Source organism: Mchenga conophoros, linkage group LG2, assembly GCF_057382185.1.
Source record: "Mchenga conophoros isolate Kocher_MC1m ecotype Shallow Benthic linkage group LG2, M_conophoros_male_GT1.1, whole genome shotgun sequence".
NCBI lineage: Eukaryota > Metazoa > Chordata > Actinopteri > Cichliformes > Cichlidae > Mchenga > Mchenga conophoros.
In genome coordinates, this window is record NC_140527.1 from 25,265,363 (window position 1) to 25,288,006 (window position 22,644).

Sequence of the window (22,644 nt, forward strand, 5' to 3'; positions counted from 1 at the left end):
GATTTTTTATGAAAGTAAAGTCATTTCCGGTACTGCTCCGGGTTTCTGAGCCCAACTTGACTGCGCTCTTTTTTCTATCCTAGGTTAACGACGTCACTCTGGGCTGCTGTGAGCGCTTTGGGGATACTATACCCTACATCACTCTGCAATAAGTGATACGTGTTCACGAGTCCTTCCTTTTAAGTCGATTTCCAAAGCAAAGGAAGACTGACAGAAAGATGAGAATTTTAGATTCATTTGCAAAGCCATCTTGAATTGAAACTGGGCCGGAACACATTTGTCACTTTTCAAGAGATGCATGTAATATTTAAAACAAAATTATTTAGAGAAGGTCGAGAGCGTTCATAAAACCACTTTGTTGTTTTAGCAGTGCTGGGCTGGGCTTGTTGCTAAAACTGATATGACACCGCCCTCTTCTGGAAAATCGACGTAAGCAAATAAATTAATTGGATTATTTACGGTGAACCTGCTGCTGAGGCCATGTTAATTTAGAAACTGTGGAGGGATTTGTTTCCACGGTTTTCACCTGTTAATATGTATTGAAACATCTCATGAATTCACCTGTTTTCAACCTCACAGCAATTGCCTTGAAAGGCATTAGCTAGTTCTGCCACGAGATTAAAAGCTGCCCTGCCTTTATGGCTCAGTGATATTTCTTCACCAGGTCCGCTGGCATCAACGTGGAAAGATTTCAATCTTAGAGCTCGCGTGAAACACCCATCCGCTGTTTCCCATGGTATGAGCCAGTAGCCATAAGGAAACAATTGAAGTTCGCTAAAAGGCCAATTTAAGGGATTAACTATTACATAAATAACAAGTGGTTTATTAAACTTGAAGATAAAACGCTGCGATAAAGAAAACTCGATATTTATTTCGGTTAGGGAGACAGAAGATAAAATATCTGCTGTCAGATTTCTAAAGGTATGGGATGTTAAACACAAGGCCTGGGAGCAAGAATCGGCCTTGCACAGAGTCAATCCTGCCCAATGGATATCTTCGAAAACAGGCGAGGAGAGCATAAATTTTGCACTTTTAAATGTATTTTAATAAGTTTTACAGCTTTTCCTGCAGATAAAGAAATCCCCATTCATACTACGCCAGATAAACAATGAAATAATTAAAAAACAATTCCTGTTTTTTCACTGTGAGTTATAGAAATGTCTTTTGTGTGCGTGTGTGTGTTCATTTTGTTTTTACAGTTTTCTATTTTGCAATTAATTTTAACAAAAACGAAACATTAATGATACTGATACTTTGTGACAACCATCCCGATAGTGGGATAATTTCTCACATGGTGTAGGGTTGTTTGTCCCTGTAGTTATCACTATAACTTATATAATTTAAAAACTTTGTTTTCAGAAAAAATTAAAAGTCGATATTTTTTGGGATCTTCATGTCATTTTGCTAGGATTCATCTAGCACCCCTGTGCCTCAGAGTCATGACTCTGTATACCCCTGGACTTCCAGCAGTACAATCTTTGCAAGACCAGTTGTGGAAGACAATACACTGAAGGAGAGAAGGACAACCACTGCCCAAGATAAAACCTGTAGTGATCCCATATGTGTCAGGAGTATCGGAGCAGTAGAGACGCATTTTTTCTAAACATCAGGTCTCTGTGGCTTTTAAACCCCAAAACACGCTGCGCCAAAAATTGGTCCACCCCAAGGATCGGATCCCCCGACACAAACAGAGTAACATAGTGTACGCTGTTAAGTGCCAGGAGGATTGCCAGGATTTATACATCGGGGAAACCAAACAACCTCTGGCGAAGTGGATGGCACAACACAGAAGAGCTACCTCGTCAGGCCAGGACTCTGCAGTCTATTTACACCTACAGGCCAGTGGACACTCTTTCAATGATGAGGATGTACACATCCTGACAGGGAGGAACGCTGGTTTGAGCGTGGAGGCAAGGAGGCCATTTACGTGAAAAGGGAAAGACCGTCTCTGAATCGAGGAGGGGGCCTAAGGGTACATCTTTCGCCATCTTACAATGCTGTGATTGCAGCCATTCCCCAACTCTCTGTGAATGGTACTCATGGCCATTGATCAGTGGTCTTTGGTCAGTGGTTGTTGATCAATGTTCATGAGAATTTGCATAATTATGATTAAGGAACTGACCTCCCAGCCCATTGTTCCTTCACTGGGCTGGTTTCAGTCATTATGCAAATGTACTGTTTATAAGATTTGGGGAAACATCAAGACGTTACTACAACAGCGTTTCCTTATCATGTAGAAAAAGTGGAGAAACATCTCATGGATTCAATATTTTATTTCTTCTCAATGACAGAAAGGGCACTTTCACTGATCTGGCTGTACACGCGGGTGGCCCAGGATGTAAAATGAGTTCTACACCCCTCATTTAAAACACTTGCAAAGTTAAGTTGCAACTGATTAATCACAGTGCATTTAATCTTGATGAACTCCTAATACTTTTAGTATTTGGTACAGATTGTAAGGTGGTGAACTCATTGCTCTGTCAGCTTATGTGCTGTGAAATGTGTGTGTGTGTGTGTGTGTGTATGTGTGTGTGTGTGTGTGTGTGTGTGTGTGTGCTGTTTTTATTAACCTTGTCCCTGTGTCCTGAGGAAGCCCTGGTTCTGGAGCCCTTAGGAAGCTGGACAATGGCGGGATGTAAAAGGCGCCTGGCTTTCTTGCTCTCTCTGTGCTGCACAGTCTCACCTCTTCTGGTTCTGGAGCTCACCGATTTTACAAGATGTTCTTTCTTTACAAGATGATCTTATTTTCGCCTCACAGTTTTATCGTTGCCTCTTAGTTTCATCTGGGAGCTTTGTAAAAACGTAGCATAAATCTCACTGACATATTTATTTGGAAACCATTTCACTGTCCATTCAGTTCAAACCATTACCTTATTCTGCATGTCTTAGTTTATTAATAGTATCACACAGTATGTTTACAGCCGTCTGTGCTGGACTAACTTGGGTTAGTACTGACTGTGACGTCTGTTAATAGGATGTACTGACGTGAAGCATCCTTATCTTCATTACTGTGTAAATGTGACAATATATAACTGGATGGTGTGCAGGACGGACTTGTGCTGGCTGCTGATCATGCTCCTGTGTCAATCCAGTATTGTACTTTTGTTCTCCAAACTGATGGGGCAGAAAAACAGGAAACTGACTTTCCTGTGCACTGAAGGCAGCGGGGCAGGAGGCCGCTGGGTCAACACAGTGCGGTCGGTATATGTAAAGGCGCCAGTGCCCTCCATAACTGCCAGTAAAGCCAAACATCCACTGCTGACATCACTCTGTTCTTTCAAATGGAAACTGTTTCTTTAAGTATGCCAAGCAGTGGAAAACAACCACAGTCAGCACAAATAACACATGACAGACACATCATTTAGTTGCACTACTAATGTGTTGCAAAACTGTTTGTGTGTGTGTGTGTGTGTGTGTGTGTGTGTGTGTGTGTGTGTGCGTGGTTGTGTTGTTTTTGGCCTTATCATTCATTTGTTTATCAGTTGGATATAATGTGTCTTTTGTTTGTCATTCGCACCGTGGCCATGTGTCCACTATCAGTAGCACTGATCAGCAGTGTGCTGCATTCTTCACTAAATCTCACAATCCTTGCCCTTTGTCCACTCACATGGCAAGGGGAAAGTGCACATACCCACTCCGTGTTTTACTATTCATCCTGCAACGCTGTGCTTGCTTGTTTCTACTTATTCCTGGCTATTTGTAATTTGCTGATATTTATTGCTTTCACCCCCTCCCCTCCAACACTCTCAGACTATTGGAAGCAGAGCAAAATAAATGGTCTGTGTCCTCCAGCCTTGCATAGCCAGTTGCACGATCACATGAGCACCACAGGGACGATGTTGTGTGTTCAGGGTGACTTAGTGGTGGTGTACTTGGGGCTACACAATCAGTTCCAGAGTTTATATTTAACTAAGCACGCAAAAGAAACAGGAAAAAAAAATGGCAGACCAAAGCACTGCCGGCTTGGCGTTTATTATCACTGCACACACAGATATGCATAACAGAGATACATAGCCCAGAAAGAGAATGACAAGAGGTCACTGCTGTGCCTTTTTGTTTTGTTTTGTTTTTGTAGTGTCATGCAGCATGCCAGGATAAATATTTCACACTTCCAGGCATCACTCTGGACATTTCCCACATTCAGTGGACTTGTTGAGCAGGCCTGTGAAAAAAACAGGAGCTTTGTAATGAAGATGAGTGATTTGTCAGGTATGTGCTGAACAATACAAAGAGAGAAAAAAACAAACAAACCCCAAAACAAAGCAGGTGATTACTCAGTCATCTAAACGTCTGACATCATTAGTGGTGCAGCAAGACAAGCTGGTGAGACTGGTGTTGTAGAATGGGAAGAGAGAAAGTATTTATTATTGTGCATCTGGTACTCTAACTACGAAGAATGTTGTAATCGTGCAACAGGTTTGAATAGTTTTGAGAAGATAGATTGAGGATATATTTATAACCTGACCTCTTTTCGGTTTAGTCCTCTGTGGGATCCTGTTTCCAGATTCTGACAGAAAGAGGAAGTTTTTTTATGCATGAGGGTGAGAGAGGGGAAGAAACAGAGAGAGAGAGAGAGAAAAGGAGGCCCTACGACTGCCCCAAAGTAAATGTAGGAGGAGTTACAGGGGAAAAAACTTCCTCGGTCAGTGGCACGCTGTTTCGGATCGCCTTTGAAGCGACAGGCACGCACACAAACCCACGCATACACCCACATTCTCACTCACTTCCACACTTTTTCGCTGTTTCCTTTGCTTTCACCCGCGGAGATTGACAGCACACTGAGGCGCTGTCATGACGCGCAGCTCACCGGTTACCGCTCACGGTACATTCATTAGATATGTTCTGCCACGCACACCAGGAATGAACTGAAAAGACAGAGCTGGCACCAACAGAGAGGTAAGAATGTGCTTTTAGCTGATCTTTAAGTTTCGTGGTGTTATAAACTTTATTCCGTTGGGCAGTCGCTGCTGTACTTTGTACCATGAGGCTGTTGTCAGTCTCTAGTGAAAACGGTAAACAGTTTTCTGAACGTTTGAATGAGCAGTGGCTGCCAAGTAGTGATTTCAGTTCCTCGGTTTCACTAATCGTTTGACAGTAAATAGTTACAGATTCTTCCAAAAGGTCAGAAAACTCAATTAAGCGGCAATCCAAAGGCTTCTTAGAATCAGACTGTAATGAACTGTGGAAATTATCCACCACATTTTTCAGTGATCCACCACAGTGTGTGTTTAAGGGATCCAAATGTCTCTGTGTAACTGTGGGAATCTCCCTGCAGGGAGCTCTCTCCGTCCCAGACACACAGACATGTGAGTGAGTTAACAGGGGGTTATAGTCTAAACTTAGAGCTCATAACCCCTGTCTCACATTTCTCTCTGCTAACTCCTCTCCCACATGTTTGCCGTCTACCAGCCTACGTTGTACACCCAGAGACACCTCACCTCAAACATCTCCTGCATAGTCATGCAGTTGGACGCAGCCACACACACAGCTGATCACACCATATGTCTCTCATTATGCTAGATGTTATTGTCATGGCCCACAGAGTGTCACAATAGTGTACCAGGCTGTGGCTGTGGCTTCAGACTGTGTGGAGACTGGGAGGTTGTTTAAGGTATGTGGTCATTAGTTACAACAGCCCCTGTTATTACAAGCAATGCATGATGTGTCTGAGGCTTAACAAGTCAGCAATCAAGCATTGTTTATAAGAGACTTTAGTGAAGTGTTGTGACAGCCTCACTCAGAAGAAGGGTTTGGAACACTGCCGCTTAGAGGAAACAATAGTTTTATCTAAAGGTGTTTGGTAAAGAGGATTTACGTGACTTGTATAATCAAATTACCTTTTTTATTGATAGTATCTATGGTTTTATGGAGACAGCTGCAGTTAGCTTTTGATGCTAACAACGGCCTGTGCATGTGACTGCACATATGAGCTTGGAGACCAGTCTGCGTTTATTAGATTGGATATTTGTTGAACAATGGCAAACAAGCAGGGCTGTACAGAGAGCGTCAGGATATTCCCTGCTATGGCTCCTGCTTGTTTACAGCTTTCTGTCTCACCAGGCACGCAGATTCAGTCATGAAGAAGAGGAGACCAGTTACAGACAAGAATATCAGGCCTCTGCATCGCCTAATTTTGCGGAAGCACTTGTTTTCCAACATCAGTGATTGCATCTGATGGTAGCTGACACGAGGCGTGTAAGGCATCAGCTGTTTCTATCACCTCATTACATCAATTGGCCCCTCCATCTCGGTTAACGGCGTAATCTGCAATTTGCTGTGTCTGCCGGCAGTCATCAGATACGTTTTCAAAGTTTAACTTGGATACTGTTCGGGTACAAAAACAAAATGCATAATTCTACTCAGGTTTACTCTCCATATAAGCTTATTTTTACGGCATGTGATGTTTGTGTCATCAATTCAACACTTTTTGGTAGTTTTATTCACTTTCCATTTAAAGTGTTGGAATAGATAAGTATAGATATGTGCACATTGATTTTGTGGGAAACACCCTTTGCTGTAAAACCTACTGTAGTATTTCAGTTTCAGTAATTTTTAAATTAATGTAAAGTCCCTGTAAAGACTTCTCTACCTCCTATCTGATAATACACAGTGATCAACCACAGCTGACCAGATCGACTGGTCAGCTGTGGTTGATCTGTGTGGAATCTGCATCTTCTCCATGTCCCTGTGTGATTTGTTCTGGTAGAGCCTGACCCATTTATTGACGGGTAAATATTATCAGCTGGTATTGGCTTTCTAACAATACCGGCATTTATAACAGCTTATAAATAATATTTTATAATAATCAACAATTTTAAGAGTGTTCACGTTGCATAGTTTTTCCACCAGAAGGCACTCTGCAAGTTTCCTTTTGGGAACACACATTTGGAACGCCACAAAAAACCAATAACAGCTGATCTGAGTAGAGTCGTGCAGAACGTTAGTGGGTAACTACAGGTAACAAATGTTAGGGAAATGTATGCTTCAGTGTCTGAACGAGCAAAAAAACAAACAAACCCTGATATATCAGGATTCAATCTTATCATTATTGATCTTAAACATATTATATCAGTCGGGTTTGACTCTGAGCACACTGGCCTCATACCACAGTCCAGAGACGTGCATATTTAGGTGATCTGGTGATTCTAAATTGGTTGTGAATGGGACTGTCAATAGTTGTCTGTTTCTTTGTATTAGCCCTGTGATGGACTGCCAACATAGGCCCCAGCCGTGTCTGCCCCTGAATTGGATAAGTGGTTAAGAAAATGGATGAGAGAGATTAAAAATAGGAAAGTGATTAGTTACCATTAAGCTTTTATGTTTAGCAGTTATAATTGACATAAACACTGTCAATTATAACTACTTCTGTCTATACTCTGCATGTTGAAGAGAAAATCATAGTATGGGTAACTGTGTTTTTTATATATGTTTTAAGAATGGAGAGAATTTCACATTCTCAATGGAGCCATTGTTGTATTATTTACCGTGTCCCTCTCTGATGGTAATGGGTCGCCTAAGGTCAATTATTCTAATTTTCCCCTCCCTTTGATGCGCTTAATTATCAGGGGTGTCTCATAAGTGAGAACAATGGCGTCTATCACGATCTTCTCACCACGCCATCTCTATTTTCAGCATTCAGCCTTTTTTTTCTCAGTGACCTCACACTGTAGAAAGAGGCTTTTCTGTGGTGCTCTTGTCATATCACTTTGCCATCTGATGGTAGAAAGCTGAGTTGGGTTAAACTCTGTGTTGGAGATGAACTGATCCTCAACCTGTGTCACCAGGAAACTCTTACCCCCACTTAGCACTGACCTTGCAGCCTGTCCCTCTATGGAATCACCTTACTGTGTATCAGCAATACGTTATCCCAGCAACAAACGCGCACACACACACACACACATTGTCTATGTGACACACATTCTGTGCATATTTTCACTGACACACACAACACATAAGAACGCTATCACTGAGGCCTGCCCCCCCAACCCCTACACACTCATACCAATCGCAGAGAGTGCTTTGTGCATTCACTGACTGGCTGGGCAGTTACTGGAGAGAGAGAGAGCAAGACTGGTGGGAGGGGGAAGATGGAGACAGCAAGACACAGAAATATTAGAAAGAGAAGCAGACAGATAGAGAAGAAGGAGAAATTAATACTGGGGGGGGGACATTAGAGACAGATCCTAACTGGTGGGAAGACAGACTGAGCAGGGCAGGAAGGAGAGTACAGAAATAGGAAGGGAGCCGGGAATTGTCCAGTAGAGAGGAAGAGAGGGAGTTGTTGTTGTTAAAGAGACTGAGAGGAACTGATGGGATGGCATTGATCTCTGGGAGCTGCCGACTCCTGGGCCAGATGGCGTCTTGTTGCTGCAGACCTCTCCTCAGCTCCTCCTGTTGCGGACCGCTCATCAAACTGTGCCTCTCCTCATTCACAGGTCGGTCCCACTCCGTTCTCTGTGCTCTGCTGCCATGAGCAACTGCTACAGTCATATAGGCAGGAGCAGTAATCAGTATACAACATGGGTAATACACTTAGCCAAGAAGGTAAAAAAAAACAAAAACAAATAAAAAAGGGGGGAGGCATGGTGTGTTTCTGCACTGTGACTGCATGACTTTGCTTGTGTTGACTCAAGCAGTCCCAGTGGTGCTAACTGTCCTCCGTGTTGTAGAATGGAAAGAATAGGCTTTTGTCCTCTTAGGCATAATGTCATGTTGCATACTGTGTTACTAAATTGTGTGCTCCCATTGTTTTGTGAATGCTTTGCATCAAGATAATGATGTTCTTTTGTGGTTCTGCACTGACAACACATGTAAAAAGTGGAATTCTAATCTGAATTATTACAGTTTTTTTTTTCCTTTTTAAAATTTAAATTACGTCTGATGTTGTGACCACGGTGACATAAATGTGTGCTCTGAGGAGTCAGGGGCAGAGGAGCTGAGTGTGTGTGTATGAGTAAGCCTGGAGGTCTTAATGATGTCAGTGCAGTTGTGTGTCCGTGCTCGGCCTGTGTGTGTTTAACGTCCGTGTATACCCTTAACAACTCCTCAAACTAACGAAAAAGCTCAAGTATGCCTCCGTCTCCCTAAGTGATGTCAGCACTCTCCCCACCCAGAAACATATTTGTTTAAAAAAACCAGAAGATTCTTCTCTTCCATCTGTAAGGTAAAGCTACACCCAGGAGGATCTTGACTTAAAGACTAAAAATATATTAAAGGACTAAAAGCAAATATTAAACTCAACTCATATATTTTTGTTTTGTTGAGTTTGCAAACCCTCCTTAATGAACCTTGATATGAATAAAATAACTTCCTGGATTCTTTGCTGGTTACTTTTTAACACTTCCTGCCAGGAAATGGTCTACCTTATAAGTATTCAAAAAGGTGATTAATGAGGATCGTAATGAGATTTAGGGTACTGATAAGCAACATTTGTTTGATTTATTTATTTTTTTTTAAAGATAGGTTAGCTAATTGCTAAGTGACTGCTGGCTGTAGCTTTGTATTAACCAGTAGATGCAGGAGTGGTGGATCAAAGAAAATACATTATGCATGTATCCCCAAATTTTTAGACTATTACTGTTGTGATATTTAACGCTGTATTGCTTAGGATCATAGAAACAATTCAATTTTTTCAGTATTGTCATTGCTTTTCTTTTTCCAGACATCTCTCCTGCCGAACTGGATGCTCTATGGAGGGAACCGCCATATACTCTCGGTGGAGCTAATGAACACTTCCCAGGAAATGACATCATGACTCAAGGTGTGTTAGCTATGTTGCACCAAACAGCCGGATGTTTGGAATCAGTTTGAAATCATAACATTATTAAGTGCCCGATTAGTTTAGAGTACAAATAAGTCATCAGCATTCATGTGAGAAGGAGCGGTGCTGCTTGCGCCGTGTTCAAGCAGAGGAAGTGTTTGGGATATCCTCCCTGCACAATGGAACAAACCAGGGACAGCCCGTATCAACTTTCCTGAAAAAAAAAGCGTGTGCATTCAGCTTGCTGCAGGTTTAGAAATGATTAAGATCCTGTTTACTTAAATGGCTGGCACAGAAAAAGTGCTAGAGTAATTGGTGATATGTCTAAAGCTGTAATCTACTAAAGTATGTAGCAAATGAGTTTAAACTGAGCATAAAATGAAAAACTTGACAAACAAACATTTCTTACAACATCCGGCTCTGGAAGATAGGATGGGTGGTGTCAGTTGACGGACTACTGTGGATTTTTGTGGATATATTAGAAAGAAAGTCTAGAAACTACTTTTAAATTCATGAGTTCATCCTGTTCAAATACAGACTGCAGCGTGTTGTTTTTGTAAATAGCAAAGAGCGATTGCTATCTTGTGTCATCTGGTAACATTCCCAGTTTAATCTCCATGCCAGTCTGGAACATGCATTGCAGTAGCAATCTACTCTTAAAGCCCTTGTGTTGTCTGTTTTGATAAAATAGTTTCCACATACAACATCCACGTCTCGATTACACCTCAAATGTGAAAATGCTGTTTAGGAAACACTGCCTTAACCAAAAGTACGCTGAGTTTCCTCTCCTCATTTTCTTCTTGTTTAAATTTTAAGATCTAAACTATATTCAGGAACTGTTTCATGACTTTATTTCCTCTTTCAGGTGCTGGTGAAGAGGAGGATGTTGCAATAGTAATATCAGGTGAAGGTACGGTGGAGCCTGACAGTTACTGGAAGAAGAGGAAGGAGGCCTTCCTTAGAGGAAGTACCGTGTCACTGGGAGACAAATTCTCTTCAGGTACACTTTGTGGCGCTTTTACTCGAATTATTTGCCTGGATTGTTTTGCCTTATTACTGGAAAACCTGCTTTCGTATAAGCTTTGCTAAACTAATTTCATACACAGGATCGTTTCCCATGCATATTATATTTATGCATACTGATGAACAACATTCCCCGTCTGCTAATGTTTTACTCACTCAGCATTTTAACTTCATCCATCATTTTCCCTCAGGTTCTTCCTCTCAAATGGATTTAAATGGCCACACTGAGTGTCCAGTAAAAGGCCTAATAGCTTTGTTATTCCTCTGAGGAATCACATTGTGCTCACAAAGCATCTTCCTGAAATATAAGCTCTCAGAGAAAATATTTGACAAAATCTTGCTTTTTTTTTTTTTTTTTTTTGATGAAAATGATGTGTTTTTATTCCGGTTTCGGTTTTATGTTTTACTTTTTTGGAGATACTCTGAATAGTGGAACAAAAGGATTTAAAATGCCCTCCATATTTATTCCTGGTTAGCTGTAGCTCAGGTAGAGTGGGTGATGTACTAACTGGAAGGTTGGTGGTTTGATTCCTGGCTGCTCCAATCTGTGCTGTAAAGTATTTTGGGGCAAGATACTGAACCTTAAGTGTTCCAGTGCATTCATCACAATGCGAATGTGCGTGAATGGGTGAAGGAAACATGTTATATAAAGCACTTTGAGTACAATATAAGTGAAGTAGAAAAGGCTAATTCTTTATATTCCTCATATTTCACTGCTATAACCAATTTGAACTCAGTGTTGATAACCCCAGAGCGCATTTTGTCCTCTTGCTAGAAATCGTGCTACTGTTCACCGGACGACGGCGTTCCAGTGCAGATTCTGACCGGACCCTCCAGGAGGCGCTACGCACACGACTCCGAGTGGTGGAGAGCAACAGCCAGGACGTCATACAGCTCTTCAAAGTGAGTCCCTATGATGAAGACGACACACAAGCTTCCCTACACTTCTAAACTGTCTGATATAATAATGAAAAAGTAGTATGTTTTTACCATATAATGATTTCATATTACGCAGTATTATATACTGTACATGTAATGTGCACTTTATAGAGATGGCTTAATGACTTTTTACTGTAACGTGAGACTTTGTTTCTGCAGGACTTGTCTGCACGTCTGGTCTCTGTCCACGCTGAGAAGGATAGCTTTGTACTCACATTCAAAACTGTAGAGGAAATCTGGAAGTTTTCAACATACCTTGCACTAGGTAGGACTAATAAGCAACCTTCTGGATGACATTTCAATGTCTGTATTCTCTCTTTTTCGTCTTTGTTGTGCCATCATCACAGTAATAGTACTGGTTGGCATGAGTATAAGCAGTAGTATTTCATCTGGTGTTGCATGTGCTCTTGCCCAGGCTATGTGGCTCGTTGCTTGGAAAACTTCCTCTGCGATCCGTCATTCTGGTTGGACCCAGAGCTGCTCAATGACTTGCAGATCAGTGTGACGGTGGATGAGGAACATCTGGCCACACTGTACCTTGGACTTTTACTCCAGGAAGGTCAGTAGTGTTGTAAGCGCAGTAATTCATGTCACTGAAATGTAAGGGTTTGTTTTATCAGGCCTGGCATTGCACAGGGATAACATGTGGAGGGAAAAGGTTAAGCATCTGTAAATAGAAATGAGATCCTGTCAGTAAATCTATACTTTAGACTCTAAAGCTGCTGCCTGTATTTCAAAATGTTAATCTATTGATTCATAATGAGATTTAAAAAAGAAAGATAAAGTCAAATGAGTCATTGTCAGAGTAAGCTTGAACTTAAGTAGTTAATTATAGGATGTTAACTGAGTTCACTGTGATTTGATCCCATTATTTTTAATCCATTTCTTTGTGACCCCAATTAAGACTTGAATGAACAGGTTGCCTCACATAGCTTAAGTAAAATTGTAGAACAGACCCACCTCATATGTAGTGGAAGCACTTTTGTGCTGTGCGGAAACTAATTTAGAAACTACGATACACTTTTAATCAAGTCAACATTATAATCACACTTTTATTCATATCAGGTTTATAGAGTTACTGTTAAACCAAAATCCCAAATTTGATCTGCTGTTTGAATGCATTAGACAACGACATGAAGTACAACTTACTGTGCTGTTCTCCTCCATGAATGTGTATCGATTCCCTCCTGCCGGGGCGGCACAGACATCCCTTCTTTCTCTTGAACATATCCTTCAGGCAAAATGCATCATGGGAATGCATAATAGGACTGCAATGCTGGCAAATAGTGGTGAAAATTACATTAACTTAATGGGCCAGGTTATAAAACATCCATCTTTTCCCAGTGACTGAATGAGGGCGCGGCAACTCTGGCAATTTTGCTGATTTTGAACTTAAGTGCAGTAACGTTTACCAGCATCATAAGCAATGACTAAAGACGGGTTTTGTGTTTCTTTGTGTTTCGGGCGGGGGAATAGCGAAGCTGATTCTCTCTACTAAAAATCAGTCTCCTTCCAGGATCCTGCTTTGCTAAGGCGCTGTTCACCAGAGCCGACAATGACGAGGATGAGGAGCAGCTGTCGTTCCAAAAGAATGACCTCTTGGTGGTGAGGGACACGGGGCAGGACGACATGTGGGAGGGCACCTTGCTCACCACAGGAAACCATGGCATGGTGCCCGTCACTGCCATGCAGCCCCTGCCCTACCCGTTCTATCAGTAAGTTGCTATCTGTTCCTCAAATTGACCACTTCACCTATGTGGAGTACAGTATTTGTTAAATTATACTTCCTGTTTGGTCAGGTGGTTCCTGAAGAAGTACCCAGTCTATGCTGGATGCTCACAAACAGAAAGGGAACCATTTGAGCATCCTATCGGTAAAGCTTTGCTATCACATACAGCATACTGTAACCACAGTGCCTGTTGAAATGTAACTGCGTAACTAACTGATATACCCTCAAATTCCTAATCAGTGTGCTTAAAAGTGTTGTTTCTTTTGCCCTTCACCTCATTAAATGCCTCAGTGACTGGCTCCTGTGTGGCAGTAGCTGACTACAGCCCAGTGGGACCAGATGAGCTCCCGCTCAGCCAAGGTGACGTTGTGGAGATCCAGGGTCTGTTGCTCCGAAGCCTGGGTGTTTTCATAGGACGACACACTTCAACTGGATGCCGCGGCTTTGTTCAAATAGCTCACGTCAAGCCTCTCAATACTGCACCCTTGTAAGAAAGTCTTTTTTTTTTTTTTGTAAATCCAGGCAGTGGCTTAAACTAGCTGGTCTCATTGTAACATGTTTCATGCTTCACCTGAAAATCACTTTATCGCAATACCATCTACATTCCTTATGTCTTGTTTACAGTCTTCTGCTAATCTTTTATGAAATCCTATTTCGAGGATTCACAGTCTGGACAGGGCGGATCAGGTGATGAGGCCTGGATAATCATAATGCTGCCTTTGTTTCCGTTACACAGAGATGGACAATTGGTCTTTCTAACCGAGGAGGAGAAAGCCAGCCTTGCTCAGGTTAACCCTTGCAGTTCTGAGCTGAGCGACAGCGGCCTGCTGGAAAGGCTTTTCTCGACTGACATCAGCTCCGTTTACAGGCTAGGTAAAGGAATGACTGGGCTCGCTGAGAAATGTTGCACTTTTAATTAGCTAGGGGAAAAGGGAGGGATCGTGTCATCGAGGCATAACTGAAATACAAGTCATGTTTGTTTCCTAAATAGCGGCGGTATTTGTAATTTATTCTGGGAAAGATAGTTTCCATCTGTGCTTCCAGCTGGAAAATCAATGCTGAATTGATTTACCTTGTGTGTTTCCAGATAGGCTGGATGAAACCGACTTCATGTACATTAGGAGTCGGCCAAAACATGGTAATGACTTTTTAAGAAGAAACCTGACGTTTACGATGCTGATGCCTTTGAGCAGCTTGAGAAAGGATTTATGATTATACCTGTCGTCTTTACAGATCTTAAAGGCCTTACGAGCGCTCGTCAAAGCATCATGTCAGAGAGAAGTGGAGTCACACCCACCCACCAGTCGTCCCCTCGCCAATCGCTCTCTCGCTCCTCTCCTCATCTGTCCCTCTGTCACTCTCTCAACCCTCTGCCACGAGAGGGAGAGCGCCTATCCTTCACCCTGGATGACACATTCAGAGAACTGGACGAGTTCCAGGAAGATCCTCCTCTTTTCTTGGAAGAGAACAGCTGGGATGGGGAGGAGTCAGAGAGCAGTGACCCTACACTGACTCTACTCAACCAGGAACACTTCCAGGTCTGCCTCATTTATTACATTACTCAAGTCTTTCTTTCTTAGCCATGTTGAGCTTCCTGTGTCTGACTTTCATTAGGACATTTGCCCTCCTGTTAACTCGGTTAATGCCTAAAATAACTCTAAAACCCTTTGTTTGTTGTTTTTTACCCCCAGGATGCTTTCTTGCCCCTGTATGACCTGCAGTATTCCTTCCTGTGGGTGACTTTCAGCGGCAAGACTGAGGACGAGCTGTCAGGTCACCTTGAGAGTGTCAGAGAGTGTGCCAAGAGAATGGGAATGCACTGGGCGCATCGGCGGGCATGCTTTCTCCTGGGGAGACTATGTGCCAGGAAGCTAAAGTTCTCACAGGCATGTTTTTGTTTTTTTTGTTTTTTTTTTCATTTGCATTTACCATAAGTGTGCTTTGTAGGCTGTATGATTACATACTTTAGTGTTTTCTAAACAGAGATTTCAAGGCAAGTTAGCCTGTAACAAGACACCACACATGACCATTTACATAATATTGTAATAATAATAATGATGCTTTTTGCAGTGTGGAGAGAGATAAAATAAAGTGCACAAATTATTTGTCGCACCTTTTAAATGAAAATAGGTTTGAAACACCGAATTTTGCTGCAGTTTTACTTGGTGGAACATATTTGTTTTCGATCTACACCAGTGTACAATCTTTTCTCCCCAGGCACGTGTATACTACGAGGAAGCTCTGAGCGTCAGTGTCGACAGCTTTTCTGATGTTCAGCTCCTGGTTGCCCTCTTCACAAACCTCACTGCTATTTACCTGAAGCAACGCATGACTGACAAGCTGCCCCAGACTCTGGAGAAGGCCAGCGCCCTGCTCCTATGCCTCCCCTGTCATTCCTTCACATCGACCGATGAAGTCGAACTGCTCAAGGTGCTCCTGAGGAGATCGGTGGTGATGGTGGACAAGCACCTGGAGGCTCGTATCTGCTACCTCATGTCCACCCTCTTCCTGCTACTCAAGAAGAGCGATGACGCTCTTCCTTTTGTCGAGCGGCTCCAGTTTCTTTCGCTGACTCTGTCTGCCGCCGACGGGCAACCGATAGCTCCTTTGGATCTCAACTGGCTCCTCAGCTGGCTCTATCACTGCAAATACATGCCTTACTTAGCACTTGCCTCGCTGAGCCTGGATTCGAGACAGGACCACACTCTCTACAATGTCTTTCAGAGGATTGAATTATTTATCAGGAACTCTGTTCGTTTGAACCCCTGCTGGAAGGAAGGAACCTCACTGCTCCCTGCTCAGATCGTAGTTTACCTGCAGCAGACTCTGGCAATAGCCGAACGCGAGGATGACATGAAGATCCAAAGGGACCTGTGTTTGGGCTTGGCCTCAGTTTACCAGCAGTACGGCGCTCTTGATAAAGCACTGCACTGTGCTCAACGAGCTGTGGAGAAAGGAGGCCACATCAATGAGGAGGAGGGATTTGAGGCATCTGTGTTGCTTGGGTGGTTGCTGGTGTTGACAGGCCAGGCTGAGAAGGCCCAGAGTGTTCTACAACCACTGCTCACATCACTACAGGTACAGTGACCAGTGATGAACTGGTGAAGAATGACACACTCGCAGTGAATAATGTCTAAACAAACATGAATGTCATGGGTAATACGTGCCTTCGCATCTTTCTGCAGGGAACAGACAGTCCCACTCAGCGAGGTGTGATCCATAACCTGCTGGCTTTGTGTCTGAGGCGTCAGGGTCGCATCCCAGAGGCAGGATGGCACCTCCACTCTGCCTTGGTAATCTCCAGAGAAAATGGAAACCAAAGGAATCAGGCCCTGGCACTTGCCAACCTGGGGTGTCTGGCACTGGACGCGGGGGCGTCTTTGATTGCAGAACGCTTCCTGGTCAGGTCAGATCTTTGACATTTTTTGAAAAATCTGCCACAGTTAAGTTTTGACAGATCAAACAAATCTAGCGTCTATAGGATTATTTAGTTTTGATATAATCTTATTTTCTCTTTATTTTAGATCCATGTGCCTTTTTTGGGATCTCTGGGAAAGCCCGACAGATGAGGAGCACGTTCAAACCTACCTGTGGCTGGGGCGTAGCTACAAAGACAGGGGGCGGAGTCAGGACATCAGGGCATGCTATGAAATTGGGTTACTAATTGCACTACATGCCAAAAACCTGCACAGTAAGTACAAGTTCATCCATGAAACTTGCTGTAATGTACCTCCACTGAAAATGGCACCTTCAAGCATGCATTTAGGTTCATGTATTCGTGCACACTAACTACTAACTGCATGTAAACAGAGGACTTTGTATTAAAATTCAAGCAGGTATGACCAGTATGATTAGCTGGTTATGTTGATCTGAATTTTTCATAGGTCAGATGGTGGTGGCCAAGGTGCTGAGCCGACTGTATGCTGACATGCTGCTTTATGGTCAGAGCATTGTCTACTATGAGCACTGTGTGTCAGTGTCCAGAGAACTGAAGGATAAGAGACTGGAGGGGGAGTATCTGGAAAAGCTCAGTAGCCTCTACCTCACACTCAACGATGAGAGGTGAAGATTTGCGTCTCATTTCTATGATTCTGTCTCTATCTGTAACCTAACATTTGTGTCTTAGATTTTATGGTTTTTAATCGTGCATTCTGTGCAGGTCATCTCGTAAATCTCTCGACTACACCAAACAAAGCTTGAGAATTTCTATCGATCTGGGAAAGAAGGAGGAAGAGTCTGAGACCTGGCTACAGGTCGGACGCATTTATTATCTCGTTTATGAGGATGAGTTGGCTGACATGTATTTACAGGTGAGGAGTGTTGGTGTGTGTACAGTAGTAGAGGGAACTTTTTCCTTTCAGTGCCTTTTGTTGTTTCATAAATCTGGTATTCCTGGAATGTCGATATTCCACATTCCTGAGCAGCAAACAGTTCCCTTACTAAGCAGTTAATGTTTTTACTTATGAAGTATAAAATAAAATAAGATCAAATGACAACATTTGATTACTTGTGTCTTGTCGTATTTGTTTTGTTTGCTTGTTTGTTTTTCAGGCAGCAGTAAAGACAGCCTTAAGGATGAATGACCCTCACTTTGCCATGAGCATCTATGAGGAGGCAGGAGATGTTTACTTTAAAGGTCACAGGAACCGGATGGCTTCACTGCCGTTCTACAGGGTAAAAGGATACTTCAAGTGTACTGGGTTTTTTTTTTTTGGTTTTTTTGTTTTTTTTCAATAACAACTGTAGAAAGTTTGGATTCTCAGTAAAATGACTTATATTTGCTTTCAGGATGGGAGTCTGCCGTTTGCGAGGAGCATCGATGACATCCACTCAGAGTTTCGATTGTTAAGTAAACTCACAGACCTGCTGATAAATGAAAAGGAGCACGAGGAGGCTCTGCAGTACGCAACACTGGCTGTCCAGGTCGCCAGCAAAACAGGTACAAAGTTGAGCCGTGCCTGAGCCTCATGTCTGTAATAATCCTCTCAATCCAGGTACAGTGTGGTATTTGTACTTGGCAAGATACTTTATAAAAAAACATTGACTTTTTTTTGCTTTAGGAGTGAGTGTGAATGAGAGGAGTGCTTACCATCGATTAGCTACAATTTACTACAGTCTGGAGCAGTATGAGATGGCAGAAAACTACTACCTGAAGTCGCTGTCACTGAGTCCGCCTGTCCTACAGCACCCCATGGAGGCTCGCTACTACACCAAGGTCTACTGCAGGCTGGGAAACTTCACTCTACACAAACTCAAGGTACAAGGGACACAGTTACAGTGTTGCATTGGGAAAGATAGAGAGAGCACATTCCTAAAATGATCCTGTGTGGGGAAGCGACCGCACCGCCCCTTATTTTCTCCCTCATCTCGCTGAAGTCAGCGTTCTCAGAAAGAAATGGAAAAAATCATCCCAGAAAGGAAAATATAATAAGAGTGCGTTCTGACTCAGGCATATTTAATATTACTCTGTTAAGAGAAACACACACGCTCACACTGTAATTTGTTTTACACTTTAACCAATGATTTAGTGGCAGTATTAAAAATCTGCTTGTTTTTCTGTATTAAAATGAACTTTCGAGAAATTACTTCTTCTGTTGGCGATGATCGATTTCACTGTCCAAAGCTGATGGCAAATGTAAGCTTTATCTTTCTATATGTCAAAATGACCTGCTCATGTTTTAATCATTGGCTGAGAAACAGTATCGCTTTCAGGTTCATCTCGTGGCGATGTAACCTTCAAATGTGGAAATTATGTGTTTGATTTTGACAAGACCAGCTCTGACCTCTGTTCTGCGTGCTCGCTCTACAGGATGCTTTTGATGCAGTGGGCTACTTCCAGCTGGCTCTGGCAGCAGCACTTGAGGACCAAGCTAACCCTGAGGCTCTGTATGTGGTGTACATGAAGTTGGCTGAGATCCATGGCAACCACATGCCCGATGCTGAGCTGTGCCAAGTTTACAGAGACAGAGCCCAGAGTCTGAAGAGAGTTTTGGCTGGATTGGAAGGCACTGCTGTTGGACAGGAAAACAAAGATGATGCAGATAGAGAGGCCGTCCAAAATATGGAAAGGAACTTGGATGCTGACGTGGGATATACAGAAAATTTGGTTAAGTCGAGCTCCTCTTTTTATTCTATACCTGAAAGTGTGACGAGTGAAGATGACTTGGCTCCAAGAACTCGTAGGATGCACGTGAAATCAGACAACAGATGCACAGACGCTAATCTTAGATTAGGTGCTAATGGGAAAACCTACCATAACTATCTTCCTGACTCAGTGGATGTGTCTGGCTCTGAGACAGATACCATCGCCAGTCAGTCGTACACTGAGAGCATTTTCACGGAGTCCTTCGATACAGCCAAGGAGGACATGTCAGACTCCAGCAGCTCTACTGACACTCTACAAACTCACCTGAAGCCACCTGAACATAACATTCCCACTCAAATACCTGTTAATCGCACAAGTGATGTCACAGGAGACGCACAGTCCAAAGACGCTGATTCTGATACTCAGGATGACGAAAACACCCTCACTAATGAGACTCCAGCTCAAACAGAGCCTGGTACTGACCAGCGTGTTGTTATAAACAATGATGAAGCTCTAAGAGAGGGCAAAGAGAGAAATGGTTGTGAGACTGGTGGCGCTCACGGTTAACACGCTGACGGAGGCACATAGTCTTTCTCCCTTTACGGATCTTGCCGGCTTTTGCTTCATCAGGTCACATGTGTCTTGGCAGGGAAAAAGCCACAGGGCACAAACCCAATACTGTAAATCTATGAGACAATTCGCTGATTTAGAGCATGTTCGTTCTGTCTTATGCAATCACAGGGCACTGTGCTTGCAATATATGTTTTGTACATTTTTGTATCTCTGGAAGATATGACACAAACATAAAAAAAAGTGTTATTTTCTTTGCTGAGTGTTGATTTTTATGTGGTTGCCCAATCAAATAAGAGAGGAATATGCAGAGTATGTGCATGTTTCCATAAGGAAGAACAGATATAAAACATGAATAATAATTACTGCTCATTTATACTACCAGCCGTTACTGCTATAATGGTTGGTAGTATTAATGATTCTTTGTGGTAGCATTTCATGGGCAGTGCCACACATTCCAGTATATGCATACATATATATAGTTAGGTTTCCTAGAAACCATTTCAAAACAAAGTTAAGTGTGATATGCTGTAAATGTAGAGGAAGTTTTAAACATAAGCAGAAGTATGTCTGAGTTATTTAAATACAAGGTTAGATAAAAATCATTTGCATACAGGTGACACGTGCGTTATTCAGCAGCTTACTTTCCTTAATGGAAGGTACAAAACCAACCTGATGTCAGAAAGAAATCGCAATGTTCCAGGTGAGATTTTATGCCTGAAACCAGGCAAAAAGAGGACAGAAGAGTAAATGGTGTGAGAAAGTGATCCCGAATGCTCTGCAGCTTCCCTGCAGTGTATTCCAGTATATTTTGTCCCTGTGGCTTTGTTTCTTATTTGTGTTTTGGTTGATAGAAAGACCACCATAAACTGATGCAGACTAGGCACAATTTGGTGAGGAAATTGTGAAAATATGAAGGTTCTGATGCTCCCTGTGTTGAAATTGACCTTATTCCTGTTGTGTTTATTGTTATAATGGAAATGCAAAAGAAGGAATGAAAGAGAAAATGGTGCATTTGTTTACCATAATGTTGTCTTCATTGGGTTTATGTCACAGTGCTCAAGTAAGTTTCTGTTTTTTGACAACCGTGAAGTGCTCTTAGATGGCAAAGAGCATGCTCACAGCAGCTCACTTGATCAGTTAAGTCTCGAGCAGGCCAGTTTGATTGAGATTTAGCAATGGCAGGAGGAATGGATCCAAGTGACCTCAGCGTTTCAGGAGGGATCTTGGCCACAAATGCTTTTCGACAGAGTAGTGTGTCTTTGAAAACTGTGGTCTTAAAAAACGTTTTAATTTAAACCTGTAGGAGTAGTAGATGGTTAAAGAACTGGTTTTAATATAGCGGTTTTCTGCTGGAGCACTCAAAGCACTTTATGCAACATGTCTATCTAACAATGACATTCCTATGAACGCATCTAGAGCAACTTGAGGTTCAGTATCTTGCCAATGATACTTTGGCATGTAGACTGGAGCAGCCAGGGATCGAGCCACCAACCTTCCAATTAGCGGGTGAGCTGCTCTGCCTCCTGAGCCGGAGGCACGAACTGTATATCGCATTAATGCGACATAAAAGGAAAAGAGAATATCTTCCTCGGGTGACTAAGAAGGTGAAGAATGGATTCAGACTGTAAGCAAGAACATCCATAAGCAGAAGAAGCAGATGGATAACGTCATCTGGTTGGGCTGCATAAAGCCATCATAACAAAGATGAATGCACATTTGAGAGTTCAGCTGTGCAAAAGCCATTGATACTCGTCAACAGTGCCTTGTCACCTCACAAGAAAGCTCCTATTTTGCCTTTCTGCGTGGTTTGTATGTTCTCCCTGTGCCTGTGTGTCTTTCTGGATGGATAAAAGGAATGGATGCATAAAACCCATCCATATTTCATTGACATTCTTAGTCCAGAGACATGGATGTTAGGCTAACCAGTGATTATCATTCTGAATTAGAATGAATGTGGTGTGAATGAAGGCTGTGTACAGTATAATTTCCCTTAAATGTGATTTGTAATCAAAGTGCTCTGAATGGTCAGTAAGACCAGAAAACAGAGTGCATTAAATTGTAAAGGTCCATATATTTGTTATAATATAAATGATATAAGAATAGGTTTTCTATTAATCAGCTGAAACTTTAGTCAGCAAATTAAAAAATAAAGCACCTGATCATAATCAAGTATTTATTTATATAATGCACAAGTTTCCATTTGGTGAAGTACAAATAAAAAAAAATAATTCAAAGTAAATATTAAAAGTCACTAATAAAGTTGTCTTTACATCAATCCTGAGCTATCCGATTTACAGTGAAAGCCTTCCTGATACTGATATTTTTTTTTATTATTGCTTATTTTTGCCAATGCTGGGAAGTGACCTGTTCTGTACCAGCTGAATTGCAAATACAGGGACGGCAGAAAAGAGCACAATAGAAATAAACTTTCCACCAAATGCCTGGAAACCACAAATCCAGGGTGAGCATAATGAAAAGTGTCTTTTCAGTCCTTTTACAAGCTTATTGGAATCCACTGATTGGGAAATACTATGT

General features: G+C 42.2%; 1 protein-coding gene and 1 long non-coding RNA gene across 4 annotated transcripts; one reads left to right on the forward strand and one right to left on the reverse strand.

Moving 5' to 3' along the window:
- Positions 1 to 4,033: 4,033 nt before the first annotated feature.
- On the reverse strand, positions 4,034 to 4,510 carry LOC146582019 (uncharacterized). The gene is made up of 3 exons (XR_014888723.1): positions 4,466 to 4,510; positions 4,252 to 4,329; positions 4,034 to 4,162 (listed from the first exon to the last, which is right to left on the reverse strand). It is a non-coding gene; the product is annotated as an uncharacterized LOC146582019 (long non-coding RNA).
- A 148-nt stretch (positions 4,511 to 4,658) lies between these two features.
- Positions 4,659 to 22,388, forward strand: sh3tc2 (SH3 domain and tetratricopeptide repeats 2). Of its 3 annotated transcripts, XM_085289961.1 has the most exons (23): positions 4,659 to 4,896; positions 8,436 to 8,544; positions 9,662 to 9,760; positions 10,626 to 10,760; positions 11,559 to 11,686; positions 11,882 to 11,987; positions 12,138 to 12,281; positions 13,239 to 13,437; positions 13,522 to 13,595; positions 13,743 to 13,938; positions 14,188 to 14,324; positions 14,539 to 14,589; positions 14,685 to 14,989; positions 15,143 to 15,337; positions 15,669 to 16,529; positions 16,637 to 16,857; positions 16,976 to 17,142; positions 17,336 to 17,513; positions 17,611 to 17,761; positions 18,003 to 18,125; positions 18,240 to 18,390; positions 18,512 to 18,708; positions 19,261 to 22,388. In XM_085289961.1, exons 2-23 carry the CDS (start codon positions 8,520 to 8,522, stop codon positions 20,101 to 20,103), a joined length of 4,686 nt encoding a protein of 1,561 aa, XP_085146087.1. In that variant the 5' UTR covers positions 4,659 to 4,896; positions 8,436 to 8,519; the 3' UTR covers positions 20,104 to 22,388. The 3 variants fall into 3 exon arrangements, with proteins under 3 accessions (XP_085146087.1, XP_085146094.1, XP_085146080.1); XM_085289968.1 differs by lacking the exon at positions 8,436 to 8,544; XM_085289954.1 differs by lacking the exons at positions 4,659 to 4,896; positions 8,436 to 8,544 and adding an exon at positions 4,928 to 8,435.
- The last annotated feature ends 256 nt before the right edge of the window (positions 22,389 to 22,644 follow it).

Bases quoted from the DNA above. Each gene is read 5' to 3' on its own strand.
- sh3tc2 (XM_085289954.1), top strand. From the start codon at position 8,315: ATGGCATTGATCTCTGGGAGCTGCCGACTCCTGGGCCAGATGGCGTCT. The intron at 9,761-10,625 runs GTGTGTTAGCTA...TTCCTCTTTCAG, and splicing joins AAATGACATCATGACTCAAG to GTGCTGGTGAAGAGGAGGAT. The intron at 17,762-18,002 runs GTGAGGAGTGTT...TTTGTTTTTCAG, and splicing joins TGGCTGACATGTATTTACAG to GCAGCAGTAAAGACAGCCTT.